Source organism: Marmota flaviventris, chromosome 18, assembly GCF_047511675.1.
Source record: "Marmota flaviventris isolate mMarFla1 chromosome 18, mMarFla1.hap1, whole genome shotgun sequence".
Lineage (NCBI taxonomy): Eukaryota > Metazoa > Chordata > Mammalia > Rodentia > Sciuridae > Marmota > Marmota flaviventris.
In genome coordinates, this window is record NC_092515.1 from 16,637,935 (window position 1) to 16,652,444 (window position 14,510).

A 14,510-nucleotide genomic window follows, 5' to 3' on the forward strand; every position below is an offset into this window, starting at 1 on the left:
CTGTGCTCCATGGGAGATGGGAGGTAGAGTCACAGGGTGTAAAACAATGTTTCCTTTCCAAGCTTAACAGGCTTTACAGGTTCCTAGAATCCATTCTTCTTCAGCAAGAGACTAGGGTTCTAGAATTGGGGAAAAGCTGAATTTGTCCCATGTTCCCACTAACCTCTAGCCTGTATTTCTGAAGTGTATGCAGTGGGCAAGTGATGAAACTGTGAAAATTAATATAGCTTTACCTAGTTATTCTGGAAGATCTAAGTCAAGTATGTACTCACATGGCTCCTTATATATCTCTATTTTTGCCTCAATAGGACTCTTTCCTTACCAAAAGAAGAGTTCAAAGAGAAGTTTCATCTCCTACAAATCTCAAAGCTATGTCTAAGGTGAGATGATATTTCCTCTCTTTTTTTTTCCCCAGGGAATATGAACATTTATTTAGCAATGTTACTTAAACTTCCTGGATGTTGAGATTTGCTTTCATGAAATGTCTTCAGTCAGGACCCAGATTAGGGTGAGGCAAGCAAATGGCGTGAGGTACGATTTTTAAGGCATACTGTTAGTGCTATGCCTTCCTAAATTTTGCACCCTCAGTGTTTCACCCACCTTATCCTATTTGCAACCCTGTTTCCAAATTCTCCCTTCCAGCCAGATAAACTGAAGCCTTCCCCAAGTGTGATTGGATATATCATTCATCATCTCCTTTCTCAGTCTTCTCACTAACATACTGCTGTAACAGAAAGCTATTGTCTTGATTTAATGGAAATATATTACTTGGAATGAATCTACCTTCTCTTGACCCTACTTCTACACCCAAGTTGTAACTAGTCAAGGAGCAGACAGAAAAACCTTGCTTATCTCCACTAATCAAGATTTTTGCAATGATATGGTGGGAGGTAGAATGGGTAGTTCATATTATTACTTTGTGGAAGGATGTCATGTTTTGTGAGGTTTTTCAGTATGGAGATTTGATATGAACTTGTATAGAAAACTGAGGGGTTTTTTTAAACTTTATTTTACTTATTTATATGGTGCTGAGGATTGAACCCAGTACCTCACACATGCTAGGAAAGTACTCTACCACTGAGCCACAACCTCAGTGAAAACTCAGGTTTTGTATTCCTCTTCTCCTGTCTTCCTATTTTACTCATGTCTGCCAACAGTTTCTACAAATTGTGGCCTGCCAGTGAAAAATCTTTCCAGTATTCCAGTGCTGTTATTGACTTATTCTTTTTAGTTTCTTCTCATTTTTTATGTTTGTACAGGGGAAGGAAATGCATATGCTAGTGCACTCCTGAAATATCTACACTTAAATCAAAAGTGGTACTCTGTCCTATTTTTCTTTTTCTTACAGAAAATTCCTCATCTACCAACCTTTAAAATACTGGTTTTCCCCAGGTGCTAATTGGTTTTCTTCTCTTTACAGCCTTTTCCTCTGTACATGTCAGATTCACTGTGAAGGCTACACATTCTTGATTTCAGTGGGTCTCACTTTGACCTCTTAAGTGTCTGAACCATATATTCAACATCCAATAGTTATCACCCCCTATATGTTACTTCACTTTAAGTATCTTTCTAAGGTTACCTTATAACCTCCTTTTGCTCAGCCTATTCTCTCTTTTTCCCATTTCTATTTACTAGTCCTAGCACCTATACACTTGCCTATTCAGATAATCTGATAGTCCTGCCTTTCTTTTTTCCACTCTAAAGCCAATTTGTGACCAATTCTGTTGATTTTCATCATCTAGTAACCACCTATCTTCTCTCAGTTCATTACTATGATCTTAACCTATGAGGAATTTCTAAGTGGTTTCTTGCCTTTCCTACCTAACACACCATAAGCATCTTTGCCAGTCATTGAAAGTGTTGCCTCAAAAGTAAAAATTTTATCATATAACATGTATTTACTTATGTTTTTCATGTTCTTTATACTCCTTAAAACAGAGACTCAAAATGGGGCTTGCATCATAGTGGAATGTATAAGACATTATACTGGAAGAGAAGAAAATGTTAACAGTATATATTTGAGAGCAGTTATCATTAACAATATGGATTGCCATTAATGCCTATTTGTTATTTTATATGTAACCATGAATATTTTGGGAATGTATTCACTACATTTTAAAGACCACTGCTATAAAGGAAAAAAAGTTCAGTATTATTCCATAATAAAACTCCTACCTTCTTCCATATCTTTTCCTTTTCAGAGCTCAAAAATTGTTTCCTAACATACTATACCTTTTGCTATTTCCTGAATTTACTAACTGGTTTTCTTCTCCCCATGAATTTTTAAAAGCAGATGCCCTGTATTCCTACAAAACAAATTTATTGTGAGTACAAAACTTTTATGTCCTCAGTGAAGTTTCAGAGTACAAAATGAAAATTTTCTTTGCTTTATGACACTTTCCCTTGTATGTATTTCTGTCATTGCATATGTAATACCTATTGAGTGCATGTATGCCTCTCTCTTAGCCTGTACTTTCTCATGAGCAGAATCAGGATTGTATTCATTTTGATCCACCAGATAGCCAGTCACATTCAGGTCAAATAATGTGATCACTCTATATAGATACATACATACATGTATATAGATATGTACACATATGTAATATATATACATATTAGCATGAGACAATAATTTCGATAAATATATCTTCAGAGAGAAATTTTATAATATAAAATAATTTTAAAAACTGTCTGATCACTGAACATTTTTAGAACTAGGTTTCCAATATCTAGTTCTCACCCATTTCCGATCACTTCAGGATGAACTAGAGTATGCCCTTACAGGGATCAGTGTCATTCAAGGATGTGACTGTGGACTTCACCCAGGAGGAATGGCAGCAACTGGATCCTGCTCAGAAGGCCCTCTACAGGGATGTGATGTTGGAAAACTATTGCCACTTCATTTCTGTGGGTAAGGGACCCTCCTTGAATCTTTCAATATCATATACTTCCTTTCAAGAATTCCTAAAACAGGTGGGGATGAATGGAAAAGCCCATACTTAGATGCAGAAGACCCTGGGTTGGATCCAAGCACCACAGGAAAAACATCCTGAAATATAAAGAATTTTGATTGCAGGTATCAAAAATGATAAATTTCTTTTTGTTAGCAGAAATCTTGCTGAGGGCAAGATATTAACTTAATAAGATGTTAGCATGTCCCTCATCTGCCACCTTGATGCTATATCTTTCTTTTCCTTCAATATTTTGGAGTCCAGTTTAGACCAAGTCTCTTTTTCATTTTCAGGATTTCACATAACTAAGCCTGATATGATCCGCAAGTTGGAACAAGGAGAAGAACTATGGTCAGAGAGAATTTTTGCAAGTCAGAGCTACCTAGGTGAGTCTATACAGCCAAAAGTCCAGTGGACATCAAAACTCAGGTAGTTGATACCTTTGCATGTTTTTAGGGACCTACTTTTAAAAATTGTGGTAAAATATACATAACAGAAAATTTACCATCTTAAATATTTCTAAGCATATACTTCAGCAGTGTTAAGTATATTCACATTTTTATGCAGTCATCACTACCATCCATTTCCAGAACTCTACATCTTGAAAAACTGAAACTCAGTACCCTTTAAACAATAACTTCCCATTACTAGAACTCCTAGCCCCTAGCCACCACCATTCTTCTTTCTGACTCTGTGAATTCGACTACTGTGGGTGCCTCTTATAAGTAGAATAATATAGCATTTTTCCTTTTTTGTGACTGGCTTATTTTACTTAATGTCCTCAAAGCTCTTCCATGTTGAACATGTTTCAGGATTTCCTTCCTTTTTAAGCCTGATTAATATTCCACTGTTGGGCTGGGATTAGTGGTAGATCGCTTGCTTGGCAGATGGAAGGCTCTGAGTTCAATCCTCAGCACTACATAAAAATAAATAAATTTAAATAAAGGTATTGTGTTCAACTACAATTAAAAAATTCCATTTTTGGGCTGGGGATGTGGCTCACCTGGCATGCGTGCGGCCCAGGTTCGATCCTCAGCACCACATACAAACAAAGATGTTGTGTCGGCCAAAAACTAAGAAATAAATATTAAAAAAAAAAAAAAAACTCTCTCCCCTCTCTCTCTATCTTTAAAAAAAAATTCCATTGTTTACATATACATATACTATGTTTTGCTTATTCACTCATTCATGAATGAGTTGAGTTGCTATTATGAATAATGCTGCTATGTATAAGCATATGTATCATCGTGAGTCTCTGGTTTTAATTCTTTTGGGTATGTTCCCAAAAATAGAATTCCTGGATCCTGTCAAGACTCTATGCTTAATTTTTGAGGTGTTACCATTCTGTTTTCCATATCAGCTGCATCATTTTACATTCCTACCATAGTGGGCAAGGGTTCCTATTTCTTCACATTTTCACCAACACTTATTTTCTAGGTGTGTGTGTGTGTGTGTGTGTGTGTGTGTGTGTGTTACTAGGAATTAAACCCAGAGGTACTCTACCACTAAGTTTCATTCCCAGCCATTTTTATATATTGATTCACATTATGTTACTGGGTTTGTTTATTTATTTATTTTGCCACACTGGGGATTGAACCCAGGGTGGTCCACCACTAAGTTACTTCCATCTCCAACCCTTTTTATTTATATTTTTATTTTGAGACAGGGTCTCACTAATTTGCCAAGGCTGGCCTCAAACTGCTGGGATTATAGGCATGCACCTGTATGCCTGCCCCCTCACCTTCTTTTTTTTTTTTTTTTTGAGATAGTGTCTTGCTAATTTGCCCAGGCTGGCCTCAAACTTAGAATCCTGCCATGTCAGCCTCCCGTGTAGCTAAGATTACAGGTGTGCACCGCTATGCCCAGATCAATTTTTTTTATGATAACTATCTAATTAGGGATCTATTTCTAAAGACCTGAGATCTGGGCTGGAGTTGTGGCTCAATGGTAGAGTGCTTGCCTAGCACATATGAGGCACTGGGTTCAATCCTTAGCACCACATAAAAATAAATAAAGGCATGTGTCCATCTACAGCTAAAATAAAAAAAAAGACCTGAGATCTGTGAAGTGTCCATATGTGGCTGACTGTCATACTCTAAAAATCTAAATTTTAGTTTTCAATATCATTTCTCATATAAATGTTTTTCTTGTTTGCCTTCTGTTTATAGAAATATTGGCTCACTGTTAACTTACCAAGAATCCATTCCAAGATTTGTAGGTATTTCATACAAAGTGACCTTCAGTAATTTCTTTGAGTTGTACAAAAGTAGCAACCCATATTCTCACATCCCATTAAGTTCTGTCAGGTCTCCTCCAGATCAGTCCCTCCCCAGGATAATCACAGTTGTGATTTCCACCAGCAGAGATTCGTTTTGCCTTTTATAGACCTTTGTCATATGGGCTCCATGTCTGAGAAATTTACACTTGTTTGCATTTATACATAGTTTCTTACTTTAATTGTGGGATAGTATTCAATTGTACAAATATACCAGTTTGTTTCTCTATGTTCTATTAATAGACATTTGGGGTCTTTCTAGTTTGGATACATTATGAATAAAGCTGCTGTAAACATTCTTATAAAAATCTTTTTGTGGACATAGGTGTTTATGTCTCCTCAGTAAACACCTAACAGTGATTCTGTTGATTCATAAATCAGGTATATGTTAATTGCCAGTTTTTTAAAGTTACTGTGCCATCTTAGACTTTTGCCAGCAATGTATAAGAACTTTATCCCACATTCTCTTCTACATTACTTCCTGATAGTATATCTTTCCAATTTAACTTAGATTTCTCTTATAAATTATATGTTGAAAAAAATTTTAAGTGCTTTTTATGTTACAGGTGTTCACTCAAGTGTTGATTTTTTATTGGGTAGTATATATTTTTCATTGAGTAATAGGAATTTTTTACATATTTTAGATAGGAATCTTTTGTTCGATGTACACATTGCAAATATTTCCTCTATTCTTTAGTGTGCCTATTCATTTTCTTAAGTATTTAGCGTTTTAACCTACCCAGGATCCCAAAGAAGAAAAAGAGAAAAATATTATATTAGCTGATACTTTATAATCTTTCTTATTTTACCATTGTTGTACTGTGTGATAGTCACTGTTCAAGGCACTGTGTGTACAGCTGAATTTTCTTGCCTCATAAAGCACTTATTCTGCTGGGGGATCCATGCCAGAAACACCATAAAGAGGTATACGTAGAATAGTATGGTATGTAATATGAAAAGTGGAAAGGAGGGAAAAGTGAGGCAGAGGAAGAGAATGTGGTGAGGAGGTTGTGAATTTTTTTTTACAAGGCAGGGAGTTAATTTTTAAAAAAAGAAAATATGAGTGAAGACCTAAGGGAAGAGAGGAAGTGGACCTAGCAGAGTTTAGGAAGGGACCTTTAATGCAGGTCCCTTTTATGCAGAACAGTAGGTGAAAAGCACTGAGGGTAGTTCTGTTTGTCATCTGTGACTGGAGCAGAGTGAATGGCGGGGGAAGGGGAGAAAAGAGAGAAGAGGCCTGAAGGTTAAGAGGCCTGAGGCACCTGTGTCCTTGGAGGGCGCTGTGAGGGTTTTGACTTTTATTATGGCTATATTAAGTGGGAGCCATTGGAAGGTTTTCAACAAGGCATTCATGATCTAATATCAGTTTGTTTGTCTGTTTTTTACAATACTGGGAATTAAACTCAAGGACAATTTACCACTGAACTACATCCCCAACCCTTTAAAAACAATTTTTTTTTGAGACAGGGTCTCCTCACTAAGTTGACAAGACTGGACTCAAGCTTGAAGTCATCCTGTATAGCTGGGATTATGGACCTGAACAAATGTGCCCAGCTCAACTTCAGTTGGAATTTATTAAAATTGTGTTCCTTGGTGTAGTATAGTAGCTGAAAGTGGCATGGTTGAGAATTGACTGAGAGGAAGATAGATATAGATCTAGGAAGGTCAGGTAGGAGGCCAGTCAATGCATTGATCCAGGCAAGGGAAGATGGTGGCTTGGCCCAGGGTGTACCTATTCATTTTTAAGGTATCTTTATGAACAGAAGTATTTAATTTTGAGGAAGTCCAGTTTAGCCATTTTTTCTTTTATAATTAGTTCTTTGATCTCACAAATATCTGTCCAAGTTATTATGGTAGTTCCCTATATTTTCTTCTGAGAATGTTGTGTATATTTTTGTTTTTATGATTAATTTTATGATCTATCTCATGTTAAATTTCACTTATGATATGAGGTAAGTCCTCAAGGGTATTTTCCTCCATATGGATCTCAATTAGTTCCATCACTATTTGTTAAATTGAATCAAATTGTTCTGGTGATCATATAGAAAATTATTTGATCATATTTGTGTCACTCCATTTTTTAACTCTCTATTATTTCCTTTGATATATTTTAAGTCATATTTCCAATACTACCTGTTCTGTGATTACTGTGATTTTATAATGAGTCTTGAGGACAGTTAATTTAAGTCCTCCAAGTTTATTCCCTTTTAAATTGTTTTGGCATTCTAGGTCATTTTCTTCTCAAGTACATATTTCAATCAACTTCTTTATTTCTTTAAGTAAATGTCCCAGGATTTGAGAGAACTAATATCTTAGCACTATTGAGTCTTCTGGTTTGTAACCATACTTTAGCTTTCCATTTTAGTAGCTTTCCAAATTGCTATAAGGAGTGTTTTATTATTTTTATTATTGTACATTATTAATTAAGTTTATATTTTTAATATTTTTTATGATATTGTAAATAGTAGGATTTTTTGTGTGCTCTGACTACGGAATTCTAGGGCCTTTTGCATGCACCACTGAGCTATACTCCTAGCCCAAGGCAGGATTTTTAAATTTACTTCTTCTAGTTTGTTGCTGATTTATATAAACACAATTTTCATATATTGACTTTTCATATTTATGGTTGTGTTAGGTTTTATTGTTGTTGTTATTACTGTTTAATATAGTAATATGCCTTAACCAAGGTTTCAGTTACTTACAGGGTCATCTACAGTCCAAAAACTATTAAATGGAAAATTCCAGAAATAAGTAATCCATGAGTTTTAATATGCACACTGCTCTGAGTAGCATGATGAAATCTCATAGTGTCTCATTCTGTCCCACCTGGGATGTACATCATCCCTTTGTCCAGCAACTCACTAATCACTTAGTTGCCTCTTGGTTGTCAGATCAACTGTCATAATATCAGTATCTCAATACTGTGTTCAAGTGATTCTTGGGTAGTAGCCTAACTATATCACAATGCCTAAGTCATTCTTCTCATCATATGGGCTTTATATCATCTCCTATTATCACAAGAAGGGTGAGTATACAATATAATAAATATTTTGAGAGAGGGAACAAGCCTAAATAAATAGAGGTGATAGAATTTGCAGACTAAGATGTTAAAACACCATCATAAGTTACCTCATTGTCTCTGGACACAGTGGCACACACCTTAATCACAGAGCATGAGTGTTTTATATTGACTTACCTGTGTAAAGTAGGATGGTTTAAAAAAAAGGGGGAAAGATAGTCGGGCATGTGGTGCAGACCTGTAATCCCAGCTACTCAAGAGGCTAGGGCAGAAGGATCACAAGTTTGAGGACATTCTTGGCAGTTTAGTGAGAACCTGTCTCAAAATTTAAAAATAAGTAAATAAAAGGCTAGAGTTGGGTGGCACATTCCCATAATCTCAGCAACTCAGGAACCTTGAGTCACAAGATTAAGGCCAGCCTTGGCAACTTAGTACAACCCTATCTCAAAATTTAAAAAATGGAAAAGTTTGGAGATATAGCTCAGTGGTAGAGTGCTTGACTAGCATGTGCAAAGCCCTGCTGTTCAGTTCCTAATATTGCCAAAAAAAGAGAGAAATAAAGACAAGTCTAGAAAGGTAGCAGCAGTAAGGCATCAAAAATGGAGTCAGACTCTGCTACACATATAAATGCTTAGTAAAAGAAAATGTAGTGACTATGTATCAGACAGCAAATTTCAGCACATGGAATATTATAGCAATAAAGAGGGACATAGTATCAAAATTTTTTTAGATGTTGATGAACCTTTATTTTATTCATTTAGTTATATGTGGTTCTGAGAATCAAACTCAGTGCCTCACACATGCTAGGCAAGTGTTCTACCACTGAGTCACAACCCAAGTCCACATAATATCAAAACTTATAACAGTCTTCTGGCCTTTCCTTGGAGTGATGGTATACACTTGTAATCCCAGAGATTTGGGAGGCAGAGGCAGGAGGATTGCAAGTTTCAGACCAGCCTCAGTAATTTAGTGAGACTCTGTATTAAAATGAAAATAATGTTTTATTTATTTACTTTTTAATATGTATTTTTTATTTTTAGATGGACACAATATCTTTATTTTTTATATGGTTTTGAGGATCAGACCCAGCGCCACGCACATGCCAGGCGAGCGCGCTACCGCTTGAGCCACATCCCCAGCCCGAAAATAATGTTTTAAAAAGTATCTGGTTTGAAACTCAGTGGTTAAGTGATGCTGGGGTTAAATCTCCAGTTCAAACAAAAAGTTATAACAGTCTTTAACAGAGCTTCAAAATATATCAACATTCACCTTTTATCATAGTCACTCTCCATTGGAGTCTTTTTAGTGTTGTTAGTTTTTTTTCCTTTAATGCTGGGGATTGAACCCAAAGCCTCATACATGGTAGGCAAGTGCTCTCCTATATTTCTGGCCCTTTTTATTTTGTATTTTGAGACAGGTTCAGGCTGGCCTCCTCAGCATTCTGATCCTCCTGCCTCAGTCTCCTGAGTCTCTGGGATTACAGGAATGGATCAACATACCTAGCTAAAGTCCTTTATTTTGCCTCTCCTTACTATAGCTTGTAGCAGACTAGGTATTTAATAGTTACCTTATTCATTATCTTATGGTGCCATGCAGTGAATTCATTCAGAAATCATTTAATGTTAAGTTCTTTTTAGATATATCTGCTGAAATAACATTCCCTCACCTCGTATAACAACATGTTAATGTGTACTCAGAATATCTCAGATAGTCAGTTGACTGTATAATTATTGACTAATAAAAGCACATGTTTTGGGCTGGGAAAGCAAAATTATCAAATTGAGCATTTAAATGGAATAGTCATGTTAAAATATCAGGTTTTTAAAAGATTTCTTGAAATGGATGGTCTAGACCCTACTTTTATGCCAATTTCAGACAAATTAGACGCTGAAAAGTAGAAAGACCATGTGAAGGCCTTGGGGAAAAAAAATGGATAGTAGCATATCTTGGAGCTATTTGAGGTTCTGAGGAAGACAATTTAACTTCAATTACCAAATAGCCTAGTCTTACGTGTTTAAGAACTACACATAAGTGGAATTATATCATATATGTACTTTATTGCATAAATCTTACACTCTGAAAAATGAGAATCATCCCTGTTGGCCATTATATATTATAGGTTTCCTTTTTCTTGCTGAGGTATAATTCCATTGTGTGTGTATACAAAATACATTATTATCTGTTTACATTTTGATGGATATTTGAAATTTTTTCCAGTATAGTGCTATTATAAATAAAAATGTATCATAGGTAAGCTGAATCTACCCTTGAAATTGCTCCCCCAAATGTGAATGATAGGTAATAATACTATTATATAGTCAAGAACTTATAGAAAAAATATAGTTAAGCCAGATGTACTGCTGCACACCTAGAATCCCAGCTAATTGAGAGGCTGATGCAGGAGGATCACAAGTTCAAGGCTAGCCTGGGCAATTAGTGAGACCTTGTCTCAAAATTAAAATTAAAACAGGCTAGTGATGTGGCTCAGTGATAAAGTACCTCTGGGTTCAATCCCAAGTAACCAAAAAACAATTATATTTAAGGTCAGTTAGTACCCTACATATTCATTGAAGAATCTATTCCTTCACACCCCTACAGAGAATAACAAAGCTGATGTATGTTTCTACATTGGGAGGAAAACTTGAATCCTTTTCCTCTAAAACTGAAAAACAGTAATTCAACATATTGAAAAGAGAAGATGTTAAATTGATGGTCAGGAGAATTTTATTACTGACCATTTCTGGGAGAATAAATTGATGGTGGCAACAATCATAATACAATAATGATTATATTCATGTTGCAAGTATAATTTGTCTTCTTGTTAACTTTATAATTCTTCATGGAAATATGTTTTCTTGATTCTTTACTTCAAGAGAAAATAAATCATAGTCATATGGACAGTGAGGGCCAGGACTGTAAATCAGTGTTTCTGTACATTAGGAAATGAGTTTGAGAAAGTTCATTTGCTATGGATTGAATAAGTGGAAATGAGGAAGAAATGAGTGGAAGCATTTTACAATATTTGTATAAGAAATGAGGAAATAAATATGTAGGTTTTCATCTCTGCCTAAATAATTTTCCTTGTTACACTACTTACTATTTGGTTCCCTTGCTAGGCTCATTTCATTATCTCGTAATTTTCCCATCTAAGAACAATTACTCTTTCACAATTCTTATCTACTGTTCACCTCTGTTTGTGTTTATTATACCATCTCCATGCAGCTGACAATTGCAGCATGCCAAAGATATAATTGTTCTTTGTTTATGCCAGTTTTTCCTCATTTCGGTGGCACAGCAGGGTTTTTGTTTATGTTTTATCTACCAAGAGGTTATTTATTCTAGCCTTTTTTAGACCACAGTAGCAAGACGGATAGTTTCATATGAGTTGTTCATATATACATGCAATCCACAGTATGTATAAGAAGACTTACAATGTTGTTAATTGTATTCTTTTCTAGAAGATGGGAAAGCTGAAGATGTTTTAGTGAAGTTCAAAGAATTCCAAGACAAGCAATCTAGATCAGTTGTGTTTATCAATCACAAAAAACTTATTAAGGAAAGAAGTAATATGTATGGGAAAATCCTTACTCCAGGCAAGAACCGCATGATTTCAAAAACAATGTTATGTGAATATAATAAACCTGATGGAAAAGTTTTGAAAAATATTTCAGAATTAGTTATTAGAAATATAAACCCTGCAAGAGAGAAGTTTGGTGAGAGTAATGGTTGGGAGAAATCAGTCCTCAATACTAAGCATGAGAAAATTCAACCATCAATAAATTTCCATAAACAAACAGAAAAGGATGTTGATGGTAAACAGGAAGTTACTCAACATCAGAAGGTTCAAACTCCAGAGCAGCCATTTGAATGTAATGAACGTGACAAATCCTTCCTTATGAAAGGAATGTTATTTACACAGACTAAAGCTCACAGAGGAGAAAGAACCTTTGAATTCAATAAAGATGGAATTGCCTTCCTAGAAAGGTCAGATCTTGGTATCCATCCACATAATCTTATAGAAAAGAAGTCCTCTGCATACAACAAATATGGGAATGGGAAATTCCTGTGCAGAAAGTCTGTTTTTATTATGCATCAGAGATCTCAAATAGAAGAGAAACCCTTTCAATGTCCTTACTGTGGGAATGGCTTCAGAAGGAAGTCATACCTCATTGAACATCAACGAATTCACACAGGTGAGAAACCTTATGTTTGCAGTCAATGTGGAAAGGCCTTTCGCCAGAAGACAGCCCTCACTCTTCATGAAAAAACACACATAGAGGGGAAACCCTATCTTTGTATTGATTGTGGGAAATCCTTCCGCCAGAAGGCAACCCTCACTAGACATCACAAAACACATACAGGGGAGAAGGCCTATGAGTGTACTCAGTGTGGAAGTGCCTTTAGAAAGAAGTCATACCTCATTGATCATCAGAGAACTCACACCGGGGAGAAACCATATCAATGTAATGAGTGTGGGAAGGCATTTATCCAGAAGACAACCCTCACTGTACATCAGAGAACTCACACAGGAGAGAAACCCTATATTTGTAACGAATGTGGGAAATCCTTTTGTCAAAAGACTACCCTCACTCTCCATCAGAGAATTCATACAGGAGAAAAACCCTATATTTGTAATGAATGTGGGAAGTCCTTCCGCCAGAAGGCAATCCTTACTGTTCATCACAGAATACATACGGGAGAAAAATCCAATGGATGTCCTCAATGTGGGAAAGCCTTTAGTAGAAAATCAAACCTCATTCGCCATCAAAAAACACACACAGGAGAGAAACCATATGAATGTAAAGAATGTGGGAAATTCTTCAGTTGTAAGTCAAACCTCATTGTCCACCAGAAAACTCACACAGTAGAAACTATGAGAATTCAGTAAGTGATGTGACTTTTTTAATAAAAGCTTTTCAAGTCATAGCAACCCTGTACCTAATGTTGCTTGCAAGTGTAATAATATTTAGTAATTTAAGATAATATGCCATGTATTTACTGTTTGGTAGCCTGTAAAACACATATACACACACAATATTGTTGGAAATTTAAACAAAAATCTTTGAAAATAAAAGCCTAAATTTTTATTAAATTCACTGGACCAAAACGTCCTCTTTAAATTGCTATGAACATTTAAAATTATTTTCAATTTCGATACAAAGTAGTTTCAATACTTTTTATGAACTAATAATAAACAGTTGGCCAGCTGGCAGTGGCCCATGAATACACTGTGAATAGAAGTCATTTGGAATAATGGAGGTATGCTGGGCATTGTGGCACATACCTGTAATCCCAGCAACTTGGGAGGCAGAGGCAAGGAGGATTGCAAGTTTGATGCTGGCCTCAGCAGCTTAGCAAGGCCCAAAGAAACTCGGTGAGACCCTGTCTCAAAATAAAAAAAAAATAAAGACTGGGGATATAGCTCAGTAGCAAGGTGCCCCTGGGTTCAATCCCCAGTAACAACAACAACAACAACAAAAAGAATAAAGAGAGAAAGGAGGTGAGAACTTTTATTTCTTCTTGCAAAAATGGAATAAAAATTAGTTACCTCCTCAAAGTTAACCATAACTTTGACCTCTAACATTATAAATTTGTTTTTCCATATTATAAACCTTTATATTAATTGGATTATGTACCGTGTATTCATTCAGAATTGGCTTGTTTCATTCATCATTGTCTCTCAGTGTAATCATTAGTGCATGTGACAGAAGTTCATTTCTTTTTATTCTATATAGAATTCCATTAATATGAGTATATCACAATTTATCCATTTTCCTATTGATTGCCTCTTACATTTCTTACAGCTTAGGGTCATAATAAATAATGCTTCTGAGAACACATTAGTCTTTTTGTGTACATATGTGCACTTCTCTTATGTATATAGTTAGGGAGTGGAATTTCTGGGTCTTAGGGAATTTGTATGCTCAATCACCTTTGGTAAATAACTGCCAAACAACTCAGAATTTTCACAGCATGAGATAATTTACTCTAAAGGGAAACTACTATGTATATTATCAACATGGTGGTGGTTCAAACCACAGAATTCATGCTAGGGGAAAAATTAAATCAATGTTGGAAAAACTGGGAACATGAATATAATGCATGTAGAAAGGCTTTTAGCAACAGCTCTAATTTTAATACAATTCCAGACAAATATAATAAATACAGGGCTAACTTTTAGCCATAGTTAATGACTTATTTGAAATTTTGAAAAGTTATACTAGAGGATATGGGGTTCTGGCTCAATGGTAGAACACTTGCCTAC

General features: G+C 35.6%; 1 protein-coding gene across 4 annotated transcripts; it reads left to right on the forward strand.

Annotated features, from left to right (window-relative positions):
* Window positions 1-307: 307 nt before the first annotated feature.
* Znf382 (zinc finger protein 382) lies at window positions 308-13,282 on the forward strand. 4 transcript variants are annotated; one of them, XM_071605021.1, is made up of 4 exons: window positions 308-380; window positions 2,760-2,911; window positions 3,245-3,337; window positions 11,704-13,282. In XM_071605021.1, exons 2-4 carry the CDS (start codon window positions 2,773-2,775, stop codon window positions 13,131-13,133), a joined length of 1,662 nt encoding a protein of 553 aa, XP_071461122.1. In that variant the 5' UTR covers window positions 308-380; window positions 2,760-2,772; the 3' UTR covers window positions 13,134-13,282. The 4 variants fall into 4 exon arrangements, with proteins under 4 accessions (XP_071461122.1, XP_071461125.1, XP_071461124.1 ...); XM_071605024.1 differs by having other exon boundaries at window positions 11,707-13,282; XM_071605023.1 differs by having other exon boundaries at window positions 309-380; window positions 2,785-2,911.
* Window positions 13,283-14,510: the final 1,228 nt, after the last annotated feature.

Coding starts and splice junctions, on each gene's coding strand:
- Znf382 (XM_071605021.1), top strand. CDS start 2,773: ATGCCCTTACAGGGATCAGTGTCATTCAAGGATGTGACTGTGGACTTC. Junction 2,912..3,244: donor TTGCCACTTCATTTCTGTGG/GTAAGGGACCCT, acceptor TTTCATTTTCAG/GATTTCACATAACTAAGCCT. Junction 3,338..11,703: donor TGCAAGTCAGAGCTACCTAG/GTGAGTCTATAC, acceptor ATTCTTTTCTAG/AAGATGGGAAAGCTGAAGAT.